Raw genomic sequence first — 20,364 nt, 5'->3', positions numbered from 1 at the left:
CTGCGTTTACTAAGCAAGTATACTACATAACGAGAATAACTGAAATAAACATAAAAAAAAAATATTCGCGTCTTTCACAACCAACCTATAACGACTCCTAGCTTCCGAAAACGTCGTTCCTTTGAAAGGAAAAAGTTAAGCGACATTTACGAGGTTTACCATATTTATTGGCCATATTTCACTCATTGAACGCATAAACACAAACTGAAACATTTTCGTGTTACTTGTCTCGCGAGATTTAACACTTTGTTGTACTTTGCAACAGCGGAAAGAGCTGTTTTGATGGCGCTGTCTCCCTGCAACACTGTGTTTAACATCAACGTTTGTGGTTCGTAAACTAGTTGCCGCCAAGATGCTCAGAATAGTTATCCTGACGTTGTGGTAAGCTATGCATTGTTTTTTTAAATGTCTTCATGTTCATGTTGCGCTTAACTCATTTCAATTTCTCCTCGTGTCATCCGTGTAAGGTCTGATGCAAATATGTAGACTGTGATGTCATCATCGTCTATTCGTTGTTGCTGTCGTCAAACTGATGTGATGTATGATGCAGTCGTCGATTGCAGCTTTAACACTCTTGCTCTTCTTCCTCTTGTTATCTTTGTTTTATTCTTGTTAGAACCGTTATTGGTTGTATGCCTCGTCCTGATCCAGACCCAGCTTGGAGTTTAATCTTGAATCAGGTGTGGTCGACAAGGTCGCATCCAACGCTTCCGTCGAACACTATCCCTTGTACCAGCTTATAGAGGGCGTTGTCACCTGACGTAAAAAAAAGGAAGGAAAGAAAATTCTGAGTAAAAAATATATTGACCTAATGATTATGAAGCCAATGCCCTATATCTCAGGGCAGATTGCGCCATTACTTGTGAGCACTTTTAGCGAAGTTAATTCGCAAGGAATTGAATTTTTCCAATTGATCTTTGAATTGATTCGTCTTTTTTTTTTTAACACAGAGAGTGGTGGACGTCGAATCTGTTCCATGGCGCTGCAGACTATACCTTCACGATAGAAACATTGCGAAACCCGTCTTTCCGAGGCACGCAAAATGGTCCCCCAAAGCCCTGTTCTCCATCGAAGAGGCTGGAAAAGAACGATAACCCACCCCTTTCGGCTTCCTTCTCGCTCGTCTGTCAGATAACTTTCGCGATGCCACGATGCTGTCGTTGTCAGCAGAACCTTGGAAAGGGAGAAGTGAAATGGTGGGCACATGGCCTCCTCGCATCGGTTCTTTCGGGGATCTTAGCGTCGGCGCTAATTTGCGCGCTTCGAAAGGCCGGTTTTCGCAATTTTTTTCGGTTATATTGCCATTGCAATAGTGAATTTAATTTTCCAGTAGAACGGGGTAAATCCTCCAGGCGCTTTCTGCTTCTGCCAAAAAAAGAAAAAGGAAATGTGAGGTCGCGTTGGCAAATTTCGGAGTTCAGTCGGGAAAAGTAATTTCTCATGAATTAAATTTGATAAAGGCGCCCAGAAGTAGTGGCAAAATCTCAAACGAGAGAAATAGCGGTGACCGCATGTTCTTCAGACAATTAGTTTTTTTTTTTTTTTTCCACGTGAGGCTAAACACCCTGTATACGATGTGATATATTTTCAGAATTCGCAGAAGAGCGGACAACTCAATAGAAACCACACTGGAAAACAAAAACTTTGCTCCCGCTGCTTGTATAAAGCCCGAAATATATAAGTGTTCTACCATTCGGTATCTCCGAACGGAAATTATTTCGAATCGACACAATAACCAGACTCCAAGACCTGCGGAGGCTGCTTGGAGCAGATTAACGTAGCGCTCAGAGCAGGTACGCAGCGGTTCTCTGTAGCCAGCAGTGACGTAAAGCTACCTAAAATGAAGTTGATTTTCATTATCGTGGATGCCGCGAAACCAAAAACAAGACGAGACAGTATTTCATACACCCGTGTTACATAATGGTCGCACTCAACTGATAATCTTTAAAAATCACCTCACTCATAAAACGACATATTATATGTATTGGCAATGAAGCGGAAGTTCTGTAACTGGCCGCCATTTAAACGTCTCAACGCACTATAGGACTAACACCACCTGTCAGACGGACTAATTTAGTGTCACTTTCAACGAGTGACACTCGCGCTTAGTGTCATTCGTGTGCTGCCACACGACATCTATCAGTAACACTCGGCAGAAAGTGCACTAACGATTTAATGAGTTTCCCAAACCCACATCACTTGTCTTCGGCTGACCGAGTGTGTAGCTTCGGCGGCATGCTTTGTGGTACATGTAAGAATACGGAGTAAAAGCGGGGGACCCCGGCACTAGAGCCCCGCACCATGCGCGGATGGAAGCGGATATCCGCGGATATCCGCAAGATACTTGCGGATTCTGATGAAAATTTAGCACTTTCTGCGGCGTGCGGATCGGATGCGGTGGCTCGATGTCGGATGCGGTCAGATGTGAAGACAGCGGATCGGTAGCGAATCGGATGCGGATATACCGTATGCCGTAATTTTGCCACCAGTAATTTATTTGTATTTCGCGCCATGCGCATGCATGCTCGGGTTCACCTTTGACCATGCACGGTCAAGACTGGAGAGGAGGCATTCTGGCGTCGAACCACGCGAGCACCAGCGAGGTAGCGTTCCACGCGTTCCAGAAGTTTCTCCATATCGCGTTTGATGAAAGGTTTACCTTTGCTTTTCGTCGTTAGTCCTTCCGTGACAGCATTGAGGCATCCGAAATGATACCAACATACTTCTGGCGATCTTTACGCGTCTTTCGAAACGTGCGGATTTTGCGGATCGGATGCGGTATTGCGTTTTGCTCAGCGGATCGAATGCGGATGTAAACTGATGTGTATGCTGCGGATAACGTGTGCGCGGATGCGGGTCGGATGCGGATGCCAAAAACCTTATCCGCGCAGGGCTCTACCCGGCACCACAATATGTTAAAAGAAGTACTCCCAACATCGTGTCTATTTTATTCTACAGGGTTATTCTAGCAAACGTTACACATTTCGATCGTACTATAAAAATAGAAGACTGGGTTTGGCCCATCCAAAACTTTGTAGACTGATAGCCCGTTGTCTGAAGTTTCATTCAAATTTTTTGTAAGTGCTATGGTCATCTAGAAAGAAAATTAAAAATCAAACAAAATCTCGCCCCATGCATTTTCAATGGCCTATTCCACACAAACACCGCCATTTTTTCTTGTGTCAGCTTCACATTCATATCACTTCACGCAGGCGGCGCTGCCTACAACGATGTTACATGCCGATTCTGATGTTATGCACCAATCCTCTTGTTCCAGTCTTGTTTTGTATACTGGTGCCACCTGTGTGTGGTGCAATGAAAATGAAGCGCACACGGGAGAAAATGGCGGCTTGTGAGTGAGATAGGCCATAGAAAATGCATAGAGTGGAATTTTGCTTGATTTTTAATTTTTCTTCTAGAGAACCATAACGTTCACAAAAAATTCCAACAAAACTTCCGACAAATGGCTGCCAGTCTGCAAAGTTTGAGATTGGATAAACCACGTCTTCTATTTTTACGATGCGATAAAGATGTGTAACGTTTGCTAGACTAACCCTGTAGTACAGTGCGACACAGTGCCGAAAAACCATGACATTACTCTTGTTAAGGCCCTGTGAGAACGTTGCGGTCTCGGCGATTCGGCGGCGCCCATTTTTGTTGTGGCACGTGCGTGAGGAGAGTTTGTTTTATGTGGGAAGAAGATTTGCAGGTAGTGTTTCTAAATCAAAGCAAAAAAAAAAAAAAAAAAACATTCTCAGGGAGGTATGGTGGTCCACAGCTAATAGTGTTGCCGCCGTTTATTCCTATATATATTAAAATTGGCGGCGGCGTTCCAGTGACACTTACGTAAGCCGTGCAGCAAGCACGTAGTGAAAGGACATTCACTTGGTTGACGCTTGAGTACGCTTCACGAAAACACCTGTATGGCTGGGGTATAAAGCTAGAACTAGTACATTACCAACTCCTGCCTGTGAAATCACATCACGTTCAGGATCGCTGTTCGTGCTTGTCGTCGCCATGCAATGGACCATGACTGCGGAGAGTTGCGTACGCGATAACGGCATTGAGAAAACTACTGCTTAGTAGTGGACTACGTACCTTCCATGCGTTTCTTCGAAGAGCACAGCCTAAGTTAGCCAGCATCTTCCGAACTACACAGCCCCAAGAACTGCGCTCCCCCTGTGTGGAACTTTGCGAATACCTGCTCGAACGAGGCTTAGAACGTGTGACGACCCCGTTGCGTGACCGCTGTGTAGCGCTATGTAGCGCGCTATCTACACTTGGTAGTTGATCTCTACGGCTAAAAGAATGATGTGCCGTCTATCCCGAATTGAAACGGGAGGTTGAAGGAGCGTCTGAATGGTGGCCTCCAGCTTCATTCAGCTCCTCAACTCTGTGCCACAAAATGTCAGGAACCACACGCTCGTGAAAAGCGTGCTGCGCAGTTTCATGGCTAGAGCAGAAAGGACAGCGAGGCGATGTGAGACCGTGTAGCTATACAAACGATCCCTGAGTGACTGGACGTCGTATGTTGCAGGATTTTACAAGCAACGGTCATGAGGCAGATACAATCTGACGCAGCCTTCGAATTGATATGGACAGTAACGTACTGCTTGCGACACGGTTGTCTCAAGTCAGCAGCCCTGGTTTATCCCATCTCAAGTCTGCAGGTGTTGCAAGATCATTTATTTCAAGTCAGAAACACGTACAGCATATGGCCAGCTTTTAAATACGATATTGATACAACGTTTTCGATCGCAACCAGGGAAATATGAGCTGCAGACCTGCTGACACGCAATTTCAGACAACCGTGTCGTGAGCACTACTTCCTCCGAAGCCAAGTCTATAGACGATTTCAGAAAATCCCAGTGCTCCTTGCGCATGCATTGCATCCTGGGCGCATACTGAGTGGGGGAACGAAGGATAATCCTTCACGTTTCGCTTTCGCTGATCTTGACACGTCGTGGAAAGTAGAGTCACTAAATACCAGAGTGTCGACACTGAGGTCCAAGGGAGAGTAGGAGCGCCATCTTGTTTCCGCACCACACTGGTATCAACCCCATTTGAGGATCAAAGTCGACTAACATAATGCTCCCTTTGGGATAGAGAAGTGTGTATCATTCCTGGGGAATAATCCATGTACAGAGCGTCCCGGGGATGTCAAGATGAGCTCAAGGTCGTCAACTGGTGCTTGGAAACGAAGGGGACATTCCACCCGCGCACGACACATGGCATCGTGCGCTGAAGTGCGCATTCCGCGTGCGCGTGCGTAGCGTGGTGCGGAAACTAACTCCATTTCAAAGTAAAGTTGTTGTTGTTGTTGGCGCCGAAACAAGATGGCGCATGCTCGCTCTTGGAACTCAGTGTCGATACTCTGAAGCGTAGCTGATTTAGTGACTCTAGTGGAGAGTAGACCGGTAGGGGAGAAATCGAAACAGTTTGGAGGCCACCCGTTTCTTTCGTATTTAGTAAGCCCCCACAGTTCAAAGCGGCGCTAAGCACTCTGAGATTTACTGAAGTTGTCTATTCAATGGAGTGGTTGACGAGTAAATCAAGGCCTGTTCGCCGTTGTTTGTTTATACTTTATGAATCGTCTATAGATTACAATAACGTGCGCGAAAAATATTTTGGCCGTTATCAAATATTACGACAACGTAACGTTATTTGCAGCTTATCTGCGGCTGCACAGCACCATGTCAACACTACACTTCGTCGCGTGGCTAGAAACGCAGGTGACCCCGACACTGAAATCAAAGACGCGCATCTACGTGGGATGTGCAAAGCAGTGTCGGTGAACGACCGTGTCGAGTGCCCTTTCCCTGGCGCCGCCGAAGTGGATGACACCTTGTGCACTGCAGCGGGCTGCTGCATAAACCGTGGCTTCGAGTATCCACCGAACCTATGCTTCTTCGCCCGGGAATATCCGAGGTACTGGGCCATAAGCATCACCGACGACGAGGAAACTGTCAACATGAGCCTCCTAGTCCATAACCCCATGCAGAAGGTCCTAACTGCCCACAATGTTTCGGTATCAGTGTCGTATTATTCCAAGGAAGTAGCCAGGGTTCTGGTGAGAAATAATTTTTTTCGCATCACTATTTTTGACTGCACTTCGTACGTTAGTAATCTCTGGCGTATGTCATTCACACTGTTCGTTCTACTTTCCTCCCCTGCAAGGTGGACCGAGCGAGACTCCCGAATGACGATTACAGTTTTGTTCCTGCAATGCCCGCCCTAAGTGGGAAAGGAGCCTTCGTCGACGTCATGTATGATGTGGTAGCCTTGCTGAATGGAATGCTCACTATACACAGAAAAGACGAGGGAGGGGACTTCGAAAAAGGGGTACCAGTGTACGATCATGTTTCTTCCTTTGCCCAGCAGCTCATTTTGTAATAGTATGGCAGCAGCAACAGAACATAGTTTAAAAGCCATAAACAAAAAAGAAAAGAAAACCCAGTGATGGAACGGTCAAAAGGAACGTGCACGAGCGAATACGGGACAGGCTGCGCTGGACCAAAGAAGTTGTACGACGAGACAATGTCTTGTCGAAGAATGCCAGAATACTTATAGCCGATGGACACCATTTATTGTGTGGGAGGGGACAAGAACACAATAGATGCACAAGATCGCATCCGTCGTGTTGTTCTTGTTCCCCTCCCGCGCCATAAATAGTGTCGGAATCAAAGCCGAACCGCACGAGGCGTTTTTTGCAGCGGCAGAACGCAGAGCTTCTATCCGTGGCAAGCGACGCTGTCGAGAAACACCCACAGCTGACCGCATGCGGCGTTTCCACAATGGCGGGGGACGGCGCCTCCTGCGATCGTTTCCCCACGCTCTGAAGGGAAGCTCCCCATGACTCGTAAAATACTCTTATTACAACTGAAAAAGGCTCAAACTTACGTGCTTTTTGATCGATAACATGTTAGAACGAAGAAGATACCGCAGCAATGCGCACGCATGTGTCCGTTTGTTGTGGACGCTCGTCACACTCTTCACAAGGATCCCGAACGCATGAAGCGAACGTAGCATTCCAGTTGACATCTTCATCAATATGTTGCACTCTGTCTCTTGCTTTACGTCTGTTTATATACACCATATCTGCGTGACGAATCACTAATGGAACACCCATTGCTTCATGTCCAGTTTCAGTACAAACTTCTCGTATTTGACGTTCGATCTACATTACAAGCAAGTTACGCTCTTCCTTCCCTCAAGTCGTATCTACGGCTTGGGAACCCGTGTGACCCCGCTACAACTGCCAATACCGAGCGATTTCTTTCTGTTCAACCGGGAAATAGGACCTGATGTAAGTAAATACTTCAACGCTGAAAGGCGCATGCGCCGTTAACAGATCCCGTCGTCCACACGAGACAAGCTCGCGTCTCGAACCCTTCCAATGTTAACGTGCTTTCAACACCTGAGAAGGATGTGTTCCACGTCCTGTACAACGCCGCACTCACGGGAAATACAACTGGGCTAATGTACATTCTATGATTTCCTAAGGAGAGTTCGAGGCAGCCCGTTACTGTAATGAAGTTCTTTTCTTTCTTTCTTTTTTTTATTTGTAACTCAACTCGTTACTTTCGCGCCGAGGTAACTTTCAGAGGAACTCGTTTATTTTTCAGATAACTTTGCAAAAGTAACTTAAGCCAAGTTCCTAGTTACTTTTAACTCCCTTTTCACTCACGTCTACATATTTTCTTCCTTTCTTTCCGGTTCTTTCATGGCATCTTATGCCATAAAACGTGATGTTCAATCAATGACAGTATTCTACTCAGGGAGTAAGAACCGCTGCCATTGAAATGAAGCTGAGTCATTGTGTGTCCACAGGGAGTAAGATGCAAAGCGTTCGAATTGTTGGACATAAACGAAAACGACCTGAGGGTATTGCACTCCTCACCAGGCAACTCAAGGTCGAACTCGACTTCTCACGCGCGCTGCACCTCTGTAGTGCTATTTTGTATCTGAAGTAACTTAGAAGTAACTCGTACTTTGTTGAAGTAACTCCGTAACTGCGAGCTCCACTTCAGGCTGAAACACTTCGTTATTACCTTAGTTACGTTTTTCATACGGTACCTTAACTCGTAACGGGTTCTTTTTGACAGGTAACTTCTCTATCTCTGTTGCTTAGTGTGTGCACTTGTGTGCTCCCCAGTCATTGATCTTCTTGATTGATATTTTACACTCACTCGTTTGAAACTGAAACTACATGTTGCACTCCATGACTCTAAATCGTTCACTGCATGTACACCATGAAACGTTTGTATTTACCGTCTGCAGTCGTACTGGTGTAGCGAGACCGAATTTGCCGCGACTCACACCCCAATTTTTTTTCTGTATCACATCACGTCCTGCCAGGGGAAGGAAAGCTTCGAACTTTAGTCAATATTAGAAGGGGGGGGGGGGGTCGAAGTAGCTTGCCGGTGTTGGCCGCACTCAAGTGGGCATCGTTACGACTATAGCATGACTCAGTAATGATTTGCTATCACATTTTTGGAACTTAGAATAATCACTACTATATGAACGTCACATTACTGCAGTATATGTAAGGTTCAGAACTGAGCTGTGTTTCATTTAATATTTATTCTATTGATGATTCAGTGATATTTTTGTACTTGTTTATCATTGTGCATACTGTTACATACATTGTGATTATTTAATGTGCTGCAGGAAGTAGAGGCCTTATCGTGTCTCTCGCCACTTTTTAGCCTCTGCTCCGAATCACTTGTGCGATGAAATAAATATTATTAGTATTGTAGCAAAAAGAAATGAAAGAGAAGAGGGAGAAGAGAGTTGACGATTTCAAAGTGAGGTGTAGGCAGGTCTATACGAGAGGTGGATTTGAAGGGGGACCAGAGCATATACGAGAACGTCACTGCATAACACAACCAGAACCAGTCTTCGTACAGAGTGATATCTTTGAGTGATTCATAAAGTCGCAAGTGCGCGCGTCTTTGTATTAAGTATTGGTATGCGTGTTAAGTGATGCATAGAAGAACTAATTCACGCCGAGAACATGCTGCTAAGCACTACAGCACGCGGATCTGTATTATGGTGCGGCCACACTGGTTGTACAGTCAGTCAACGGCGTGCAAGTAGCGTTACCGAAACTGTTTAACTACGCTTGTCATACATGCACGAGGGGAGGTTTGTATTAGGAGGGCAGTTTCTCACTGCTGTTGCGGACAACGGTACGGGCTACCCGACTACCTTGTTGAACGAGGCATCGTCGTCAAATTTAGTACGAGCCTTTCTTCACGAGCACTTTCGGAGAGGTGTTCTTCTTTGCTAATCTGATTCTACGGCCGAACAGAAGATACCTAGAAGATGCAGGTCTTCGAGGAAATTCTAATATTAAAATCGACATGGTAATCTAAGAAACAAATGCTATTGTTCCTTTTGATTTGTTATGATCATCGTTATTTCCGTAATTCCGGATGACACCTTCCTGACAGAATTTATGAAAGTTAGTTATGGAATTTAAATGCAGTATCTATATTTTGTATTTGTATACTGATATTAAAAAATATTTACATTTATTTACTCTAAAAATGCGTTGATGCCCATCCCTGCCTCAAATTACATCTGTCTGTTTTGTAGAAGGACGGCATGGGACGGGGCACTCACCCTATGTACATCTGCTTGGAAGATGGAGGGACGGCTCATGGTGTCTACCTTCACAACACCAATGGAATGGGTAACAACAGCAACGAATTTATTTCAACTTGATAGATGGAGAATGTCATCGCCATGGGGCGATATCCTATACCAATTGCTGGTAGTGATCGCCATGGGTATTCGATGTGTTATTTAATATGTTTGCCGACATACCGCGTTGAAATGTTCAAAAAATATAACCATAAGCCACATATTTACGCTGCCGTGTTAACATCAACAGTTTGTTTCAACCATATATCGAAAAACCAAGAAGAATGTTCTCTGAATGAATGGTTCTAATATAGACACACAGCTTTCAAGCATCAATCGTGGGACGACGTCTCGTTGGCGGACTTCTCATTTCTTTCATTTAAAGCTCTCTCCGACAGATTCTTGGGTATAATGAGAAAGCTGTGAAAAAAAAAAAGGAAAAAAAAAATCTCTCGAAACATCATTTATGTTGTCAATGTGCTCAGAGATGTGGTAATAACAGCGTACGGGTGTGAACAGATACGGTAGATTCACAGCTTGCTTACGCATCATCGCCTTGCAGAGGTAAAGCTCAGGCCAGGGCCATCGATAACATTCAAAGTTTACGGAGGAAGATTAGACTTCTACATCTTCATGGGCCCTACCCCTGCCGACGTGGTGCGACAGTACCTGGAACTTGTGGGAAAACCAGCGATACCTCCGTACTGGGGATTGGGCTATCACCTCTCTCGACATGGGTTTAAGACACTTGAGGACGTTAAGAAGGTCGTGTCACGAAACCAATACCACTTCGTCCCGTTTGTAAGTACACTTCACTGCATCACGATACAGGACAGACAAAAAAATTTAAAAATCTCCATGAAGCTATGGGATACGCGAAGGTGACAAGACTAGAGATGCGAAGCGCCGGTAAAAAAAACCCGGAATTTTTTTAGGGAAAAAAAGTTTTTTTTCGGTTTCTGGGTGCTGTTGTGTTGCTTGATATGTGATGGGAAGCACGCACTGTCAGGTTCACGATATACTCCTTATTCCGCCATCTTGAAAATTTGCCCTGGTTGCCAGCACAACAATAGGGGCAGGTCGTATGTGCGTACCTGGCTGATAGGTGATATCCGGTATAGTGTATAATACAGTGACATAATAGTACAGGTAATATATGACAGGTGCAATCATTTACGTGTTCTTGAAATTGCAGAACAGCGAATTGCAGTAGCAGACGAATTCCGACTATATATTTCCATGTAGCGAAGGAGAGAGAGGAGGCAATAAGCGGGCCTTCTGTGCATCGGTGACGTTGCCACCACGAACCCTAAGTGGAGGAGCGAGAGCGCGCTCGCACTCCAGACCCCTAACTCTATGGTCTACTGCATGCGGTACTCTCTGCCCGCATGCGGCAAAAGCGCGCTGTAACGCGTAGGCGAAGCGGAGAAATCGCGGTGCGGGAGAAGCCGCTTCCGCGTTCCGCTTTTCCTCGACCGCGCAATGCACGATTTTTAGCGGCATGCCGCGCGTTGTCGGCCAATCTGGTGGCCTACGAAGACTGCGTCGCACTCTTGTCTTCTCCCGGACTCTGACGCAGCCTGCAGCACGTTGACAGCGTCGTCAGCGTCGATATTTCGAGAGCCGCAGAAACCGGAGGCGATATAGCGGCTGCTGGGCGAAAAGCACTCTTTCTTGCCGCACAGCGGCAGCCCGCGGACGGTTTCCGAAAATCCGTTCCCGATACCGTGGTCAGGGGTCCACGCGGAATAACATGACACTATAGTTTCGAAATCAACTGGAACGATGCGACCATTCCTTTAACGGAGCACTGATTAGAAGCCCTTCCCAAAGAACCTTCCAGGTACTTCCAAATGACACAAGTCACGGTCCATGTCAGTCCTGCTGTTACTAGGCGCCTACAACAGCTCTAGAAGGCTTCAGCGTTTTCATATATTCAGAGCAATAAACTGCTCGCATCCGGGACAGCCAGTTTCGAACGTACGACCTTTCGTTTACTTTCACGAGGCGTTACAACCTAAGGACTAGGGTATTTTCCTCTCGCTCTCTTTTGTAAGTTTCACGTTCGCCATGCGAGCGGTTTTCACACGAGAGCTTTATATATATATATATATATATATATATATATATATATATATTTATATAAAGCGAAGTATCGAAGTTATACGAAGCTGATACACCGTCTGGCGAAGTTCCACGGCGAGCAGCAACAGAAGCGCAGCGTGCAGAAAATTCACCCTGTCGCCGCTGCGGCCGATTACGTCACCTACGACGTTACCACTCACCGCGTTGTATTTGGCACCACACTGTTATCTGCGAGCCGTGTGCAACTCAAACGTAAGTGAGCCTCTGGACTCTGCTTGTAGTGATAGGAGAGGAATGAGAAACATGAAGGAGAGGTCCGCGCGATTTCAACAGCGCATGGTCAAGGAAGGGCGCATTAATCGGGGAAAAGTTCTGGTCTACGAGTCCCTGGTTGGGAAGAACCGTCTTCAGCTACAGTATCGTAGAGTGTATGGGAAGTTACATAGCCTCGTTAGCCATTCATTCGTTCTATATTTAAGCTATTCTCCGTTGAAAAACGAGAGCCCCTCGAAGGTTGCTGTTAGTAAAAAATGTGATCTGGTGCCTAAAGAACTCTGGAAGAACGCCCGTCGGCACTAATGCAGTGAGGCTAACCCGACACGAATAGCTGGGCAACGTTTGTACGAGACGATCACTGCAGCGTGTTGCATAATGACGTACCATAGCTCTATTGTAGCCCCCAGTGACCGCAACTCCTATACTTGTTCCTGTAGGAGTCAATTTGGATCGACATAAAGTACGCCGACGACTATTTCGTCTTCTCCCTCTCAAAGGATTTTAAAGGGATGGGTGAATTTGTGGATGGTTTACACAGCAAGTCCCAACGCTGCGTCTTGAATTTCGTGAGTGTCGTGCCTCTCGTTGGCGAGCAATAACATTTCCTTTGTTTTAGCTTCGGTAATTTCTGTTTCAGCCACCGTTTGTGCGGAAATCTGGGGGTTACTATTACCCTTTCGATGAAGGTCGTCACCTGAAAATGTTCGTGAAGAACTCTACGTACAAACCGAGTTTCTGCACTGTAAGTACACGCAGACCTTGCTGTTCTGTAGATGGAAGTTGACCAGGAAACTATATGAGTTCCACAGAAATTAATACCAGCCTACTTCGGTTAAGCCATTCAGCTACGAGCTGTTCATGCCCTCATCACCTTCTTGACAGCAACAGGTCTCCTGCGTGAACCCTAAACATTCATCATCATTCACCATCTCTCCCCTTCCAGCGATGGGATAGGATGCCGCGTCAGCGGCGAAACATCCCACTTTATCGTCATTACTTATTCGTTGTTGTTGTAAGTAATTCAGGAGCTGAGGGATAGTTTTTTTAGATAATAACGGTAAATTAAATAGCAGATACAGTAAAATGTGGCTGTAGTCTATGACGTACTGCCGAACTCGTACGAAATGAGACGGCATAGCAGCAGACAAAGAATGACTATATTTCTCTATTCACAGGGAAGAGGCTCGCACTTATTACTAAGGCCGCCAACCTCCACCGTGAATTGTGAAAGACGGCTTTTGTCTCATTGTCCTTTAGTATATGTGCGTAGCATCACGCGGGACGGGCTGTGTAAATGGGGTATAGAATACAGGTGTACTGAACTCTTCGTGAAAATCTAAAGTGAATGGAACTCTGCAGAAACTAATGGCTTACTCTTGTTGAAACAACAATGTATGCTAATATCAGAACCTTTGGCCATGACTGTAGCTTCTTTTATATTGACTCAGCACGCATATGATTCCAAGCAAAGTAATGTCGGCGCCCACGAATCAACTTTGGTTATCGTCCCTGGTTCAGGATTTGATTAACAATGGAGCAGAAACACACATAACGATGTCTCTGTCGAGAAGTCCCATGTATTCTTAACTTTGAAGATGATGCACCATGCGGGGTGCTGATCTATTCCTTGCTTTTTATACCGGTCGGGGCATTACAAGTCCCTTCGGCTCAGCAGGAGGGCGCGCGCGCCAGCTCGCTGCTTACAGAGCCGCGCGCGGTGACTTTCGTCAACTCTCCCAAGTATAGGAGTATGCGTATACACGCGGTGCTGCGATGTTTGGCATACTTTCTTCGCCAAAAATTTAATTTTATGCGATCAATAAAGTTCAAGATGTTGAAAGTGATTTCACTCTTGCAAATGTCCAGAAAGGGAATCTGATCAAGCGTGTTCTTCCAGCGGAAGAACACGCTTGATCAGATTCCCTTTCTGGACCCTTTCCCTTTCTGGACCCTTTCTGGACCCAGATTCCCTTTCTGGAAAGGGATCAGATCCCCTTTCTTCCAGCGGAAGAAAGTGAGCCGCAACGAGATGGCGCGCAAAATGCGTGTCTTAGAAATGAAGTAAAGTGTGCTTTACGACGTGACTTAGACATCACTAGACAATACGCTAACTAATGCCTGCGGGCGGCAGGCATGGTGTACCCTGCACAGTTGCAAGAATGGTCCGTAATGGGCGAGAGCAGCGCCAGCGTCGCTCCTCTAAACTCGAGCCGAACGAGCGTATACATCTCCACGCCGAGGATGTGTCTTAATGGTATTAGCGTTATGCTAGACAAATCGCCTGTAGACACTGCGTATGGAAATGCCGGAATCATGCGCCGGACGTAATATGCTTTATACGTATGGTTCCGCGTTTTCAGGTTTATGAAAAACAACGGAAAAACGCACCAGCAATCTAGCACCATCGTAGTAACCTAGCACCGTCAACTGTGCCTCTATAAGTGCACCACCACAACATACTTGTGTAATGACCCGATAAGAGGGAATATCACACGCATGCTGCGGCTCTGAGCGACAGCCTTGCACCTGTTGCGCCATAACACAATTTTCTGTCACCATTTTATTTCTTATTTCAACATCTATCTTTAGGCTCAAATTGACGTCGACGCTGTTTACGTGAACTTCTTAGCTTACGACGTCATTCGCTACTGGGGCTTTCTACTGCAGAACTTCCACGATGTCACAAGGTTTGACGGTGCTTGGCTCGTCAGTATACCATTTTCCTTACGTTCTCGTGTAAATAGTTCCGTCTAGTTACATTTTTCATTTGTACGCAGACGCACACCAATCCACGGTGCATTCACTTATACGCCGCTCAGTGTGACTCGACGTCCCCGCTCGAAAACCCCTCCGCCAATCCCCCAGAGAGGCTGAACAAACACACCATGTGCATGGAGGACATCATGTACGACTCGATGCATTACGACGTTCATAATGTTTACGGTTATTACGCAGCCATGATCACGCACCAGTGAGTTATTCGATACCCGTTCATTTGGGTTCTCCACTTTCCTGTTGGCGTGACTTTCCTTGCTCCAGAGTTCGAAATAGTCCAGCATTTATCCTCCAGCATCTTCCTCATGGATAAACAATACTTGTTCATTTCCGGTTGACAATGACTGCACACCGAAAGATCTTTGGCCTCCCGTATGAGACCTTTCGTCATGACTGGAACTACCTTCGCTGGTCAGGGCAAGTGGTCGGGCCAGTGGCTCGGCGAATCGGAATCAACATGGGAAAGCATGCGCGAATCTATACCAAGTGAGTGCCAGTTTATATAGGAAGAGATAAATGAAGTTATTTTACGCCAGTTTTGTACAAAAATAATTCTAATTCTTCTCGCACGAATTAATCTTGCGTGTGTCGGTGGTGGAGGTGCTGGTGATAGGCCTCGCCGTTGTCGGTTTCACAGATGTGGGCAACGTCACGAGTGACGCCTTGGGAAATGTGCGTCCTGGGCCCACTTCCAAGGGAACTGTGCCGGCATATGTCTGAAAGCGTCTGAGTAAAACATTCGAACCCGGGTACCTCCCGGTCTCGACATGACATGGCCAGCACGTTAACCGTTAGCATTGACCGTTAGCGTTAGCCACGCGAGCTGGTCATATTACACCGCCGCTTCAAAGAAGTACTAGAAGAAAAAAAAAGGGGGGGGGGGATGGCCAATCTCACATCTCTTTCTGTTATGAGTGTCGGCACCAATGATCCTACATTTGTAAACTGGACATTAAAATTTACTTGCTAGAGCTAACATTAACATTTCCAATGAAGGTCTATCTTATTGTTCAACGACTGGAAATTAACATTTCGTGTTTTGTTTTCAAAAACATCTTCAACAACTGAATTATTTCTGAAATAATTATACCCCATGAAAGAACGCAGATCATAATACCCAAATATACATTTCGTTCGGCTCGTGCCAGCTCATTGACCCATATAACTGCTATCAAAGATGAGTGACCAGCGAGCCTCTCTCCACCACGCATACGTCACATGGCTACGTAGCGTTTTGCCGTCCAATCGGGGGACCGAGCTGCGCACATGACGTTTCAAATTACCAGCCAATAAACATACTTCGTTATCAGCTGTGAGTCGGAGCGCTCAGTTTGTTTGTGTGAAACGACGTTTTGCGCTCCGTGGTTCCGAAATTCAATGTCATGACATCTTCAACATCTCCGGCTGGCGCAAACGTCAACAGTTGGGCTGCTATCACATGACGCGATTCGAACCCGGTTTCCTCCCAGTCATGACGTGACATGGCCAGCACGCTATCCACTGTACCACACGAGCTGGTGACGCGATGCCGCGTGGCTCAAGCCAGAGTACGGCAGCCCAGTTGTCGGAACCATTCGAAGATGACGAAGTTGTTCCATCGCGCACCTACCTAAGATTCCGGGACTGTTGTCCCGGATATTGATTCGCGCTCGTGGTGTGCTGCGTGCTACTGCCCAGAAAACGTAGTGCGCGTATGATACCTAAATTAAACGCATTTATCTTTCAGTTTGAGGCTGTAACTGTTTAGATTTTGAATAGAAGAGGATTCACGTTCATCTAGTCCAGTTCCGCATTTGAAATAAAATCATGCGTGGAACACTCGATCGTAATTGGTGAGGAAAGCGCTACGTCAAAATGACGTAAAGTTAGAGCGCGGGGCGGAGCTAAAATCCGAAAGAGTGCAGTGAATATTTCATCCGTATGCAAGCGCATTTTGTTTTTGAGCGTTAGCAATTGCAAGGAGTTTTCACTGCGTAAGTTCCAATAATATAACAAAAAGAAATGTGCATTTTTTGTACCTGTTTACGGCCCCTTTAATGCCCGCTGAAATGAAAAACTGACTAGTGAGAAGTCAGATACACACACTAATATGTGCTTTAAATTACGTTCCAAACACCTCAGTGGCCCTGACATCAAACCTGTTGGGAATGCCTTTCGTGGGTGCCGACATCTGCGGAACAAAAGGAAACGTAACGGAGACGCTGTGTGTTCAGTGGCATGCTCTGGGCATTTTCTATCCTTTCGCCAGAAACCACAACGAAGAAGGCTTCGTGGTGAGCAGGCATCACTTTGTTCCTCAAAGCTAAAGAAACGAAATACTCTAATGAATAAGCACACAGTGATTGCTCTACTTTTAGTTCGTCCAGTTCTATTGCATTGCGCCGTACTGTTTCAAACTGGACATTCCCGATCACAATCAACCACGTCATCTCTCAACATCGTCATCACTCACCATATGTCACCACTCATATTAGACCCCGTAGCTATGGTGTAGAGTTCCACCAGCGTTCCAGAGTGGAAAACCTCCCCACTTCATCGTCAGAATATATCTGTTATTCTTCTTCTTCTTCTTCACTAACTGAGCGGGAGTTGGAACTTGGTGGCTGTCTAGAAGGGCGCCTGCAGCTCCATTTCTTGTGAGTTTCGCCAATATGGCAGTGACTATCATACGTGACACTCTGTAGTGAGCATCACATGTACTATTGTCTTGTTGTTGTTGTCGCAGGACAACATTTTTTCTTCTTCTGATATTACAGAATCAGGGCTTCATTGTGAATTGACTACTTGGATGGCGTGATAAATACTAAAACATTCCCTTTCTTTCTCGAGGACCAAGATCCAGTTGGCCTGATGATCCACATTCTAGTTTACCCCATCCTTAAGCTTCGACTTCTACTCTTGCCCTTTTTGTACACGCTGTTCTACCGGAATGCAGTCCATGGTGAACCTGTCATGAGACCGCTCTTCTTAGAGTACGTAACAAGCATACATCTAAGATTGACACAAGTATAATTAGAGCCTGAAGTTTTCGGGAAATATTTTTTTCTAAATTCGGGGGGGGGGTAAAAATCGGGTAAATAAACATGTGCACTAAATTTATGCAAATTCGGGTTAAAAAGCTTCCATTACGCTAAAATCGGGGAGAAATCGGGCTCAGTTATTGAAACTAACTGTAGCGGTTTGGTACAAACGGTGATGCAACTACATTTTTCTGTCAAATAAGTAAGATGGTGCATACCTACAGACATCCCAGAGAGGGCAATTTGCCTAGTAAAAATCGGGTTTCACCCTAAAGAGGCAACCTTCAATTCGGGGTGCAAATTCGGGGAAGAATCGGGAAAAACCCTAAAACTTCAGCCTCTAAGTATAATGAGGGCCAGTTCCCACTTGGCGACGCCAGACGCGGCGTCGTGAGCGGGCGGCGGAAATAGAGGCGCATTTCCGCCACCCCGTCAGCGCGCACGATTTTCATGTTCCCACCACAGTGGCATCCCGTCGTCCAAAGCAGACGAAAAATCAGGAGGCGTGGCCTTTCCGGTGTCACCTAATTGGTCGCCAGCTGTCGTTCTCGGCAGCTCTCGCCGACGTCGCGAAAGAAGTTGTTCGGCATGTCAGTTTTTTTGGCTCGACGTCTCTCCTTTCCCGACTCCGGAAATGCGCCTCTATTTCCGCCGCCCGCTCACGACGGCGCGTCGGCCGTCGCCAAGTGCGAACTGGCCCTAATTTGTGGCTTTTCGTCTTGAAACAATTGTGGTTATGAGCGTCGTCTCTCTACTCGCTCCGTATGCCTTAACTTCGCCCTCTTGGATGCCTACGCTTAAATGTCGACACGTGACAAAAACGCGTTTAAGGGGGCACCAAGGTACAATAACATTTTTTTGCGGAATTGAAGTTTTCGTTACCTTAGCACCAACACGAAAAGAACCGGATTCGTTAATTTATGAGCGAAAGAATCTACAACTTACACTTTCCCCTTCACTCCCCTTCTCAAGAAGGCCGAGAATGGAGGGCGCGCTCCCCATTGGTCTGCGCAAACAATTTGTCCAATCGGAAGGTCGTGTGACCAATTAGAGGTCTCTCCACGCTCTCGCGCTTTTGGGGTAGGAGAGGGAGTCAAGGAAGCGTAAATTTGCGATTTTCTTTCGTTCACAAATCACGAACGATGACATCGGTTCCTTTTCTATTGGTGTCAAGATGAGGGCATCTTTCACTGCGCGAGCAGAAATTTTTGCACATTTGAGTCACTTTAAACGATCACTGACGTGAACTTCAAAGCTGTTTTCCTTTTTCGATACAGAGTGTTCTCCAGCGGATAAAATTAGTTCTTGTGGGAGAAGGATGAACGCAGGCGACCTACAGAGCAAGCGCGAGGGCTCTGTTGCGCACACCTTTGAAAAATCCTTCTCCTCGTGAAAAGAGCGCATCGCAGAACGAGAGGACGTCTTGACGTATGCTATCCCCTCACGTGACCAGTGACGTGAGGGGGAGAAAAAAACAAACAAAGAAACAAGGCGCATAGCCTTCAACCACGCCACGAAAGCATCGTGTCGGTCGTCAGCGGCTGCGTTCTGCGACTTTCTTTTTTTTATATATATAAATTCGCTTTCACAGCTATAACGTACTGCAGAGCGAAAATATTTTGCGTGGTGACTCCTGGTGGGCAAGCTTGACACACTAGGCAGGAATTCGGGTGATGTTAAATGTAATCTCATTGCTCCTTTAATGTGCCCCCGCGGGCAACGACGGGTCAAGTAACTTATAGCAAGGCATTGAGTTGTTGCCTTCGTCCGCCGGGTGGGGCACCTGCACCTTGGGATCAGTAACCGGACCTGTTACCATGTGACCCACGGACGTCTGCACAGAGCAGAGAAAAGCAGCTCCATAATTGTTTCGTGTTCTGGTGCGGAGCGTTGAGCACAGAAACAACGTTCGTGGTCGATCTGTAGCGTGACGGACAAGTCTTTTGTAGGAACGCAGTCTGAAACCACCCTGAACACCTTCAGGGAGTTCAGAGGAGAATATACGATGTTGCCGTCACACGGTGAGCAACACCATCGCGTTCTGCCTGCAAGATCACAGTGCTCCGCACTACGCTTAGTTTATTTTTCCTCTTTTCTTTCTTCTCTCTCTTTTTTTTTTTTTTTTGTAAATTGAACGTCGCTCTGAAAACACCACACATGGCTGTACACAATTCAGCGAAAGTCTTACGTGGCTTCGGCTTGTAGGCTGAGTGGTTAGTTAAGCAGTATTCCATGCAATTCTAAATATTGTTATTTCACTGATCCTTCGAGTTCACGACGAAGGCTAAGAGCAAACATTCTAACCTGAACATTCGTCGCGTCGGGGTAGGACATCGGCACACTTTAGGATTTTTTTGAATCGCTCGAATTTCTTAAAATTGGGCTACGTTTGGGGGACCCGTCTATCTTAGAATCAACATGGAGTACTTGTCGGACGCGTGGGTTGCTGACAGACAAGGTCTTGTTTCCCGTCGGACCATCTCGGGTAACTGTTGCACTTGCAGGAATAGTTTTTTTTTTTACTTCCGTGTTAGCGCAGCGAAGAAACTGTGGCTATACA

General features: G+C 46.1%; 2 protein-coding genes and 1 long non-coding RNA gene across 3 annotated transcripts in view; 1 reads left to right on the top strand and 2 right to left on the bottom strand.

The window, feature by feature from the left end:
- Positions 1-20,364, bottom strand: part of LOC135394003 (uncharacterized) — a 74,141-nt gene that overhangs the window by 2,911 nt on the left and 50,866 nt on the right. The gene's annotated exons all lie outside the window — the stretch shown is intronic.
- LOC135394004 (uncharacterized) lies at positions 146-17,298 on the bottom strand. Its single transcript, XR_010422746.1, has 2 exons — positions 17,237-17,298; positions 146-756 (listed from the first exon to the last, which is right to left on the bottom strand). It is a non-coding gene; the product is annotated as an uncharacterized LOC135394004 (long non-coding RNA).
- The window catches only part of LOC135394002 (probable maltase-glucoamylase 2), a 28,828-nt gene continuing 8,698 nt past the window's right edge, over positions 235-20,364 (top strand). The window contains exons 1-13 of the mRNA XM_064624421.1: positions 235-381; positions 5,671-6,070; positions 6,178-6,350; positions 7,144-7,306; positions 9,601-9,697; positions 10,211-10,449; positions 12,447-12,575; positions 12,647-12,751; positions 14,599-14,715; positions 14,787-14,980; positions 15,143-15,270; positions 16,906-17,057; positions 17,614-17,756. Of these exons, the coding sequence (XP_064480491.1) occupies positions 353-381; positions 5,671-6,070; positions 6,178-6,350; positions 7,144-7,306; positions 9,601-9,697; positions 10,211-10,449; positions 12,447-12,575; positions 12,647-12,751; positions 14,599-14,715; positions 14,787-14,980; positions 15,143-15,270; positions 16,906-17,057; positions 17,614-17,756 (2,069 nt within the window). The 5' untranslated portion in view covers positions 235-352. The remainder of the gene's footprint in view (positions 382-5,670; positions 6,071-6,177; positions 6,351-7,143; positions 7,307-9,600; positions 9,698-10,210; positions 10,450-12,446; positions 12,576-12,646; positions 12,752-14,598; positions 14,716-14,786; positions 14,981-15,142; positions 15,271-16,905; positions 17,058-17,613; positions 17,757-20,364) is intronic.

The sequence above is a fragment of the Ornithodoros turicata genome, chromosome 5, assembly GCF_037126465.1.
Source record: "Ornithodoros turicata isolate Travis chromosome 5, ASM3712646v1, whole genome shotgun sequence".
Taxonomy (NCBI): Eukaryota; Metazoa; Arthropoda; class Arachnida; order Ixodida; family Argasidae; genus Ornithodoros; species Ornithodoros turicata.
The sequence above is the reverse complement of the archived record's forward strand: the minus strand, read 5'-3'. Positions and strand labels throughout refer to the sequence as shown.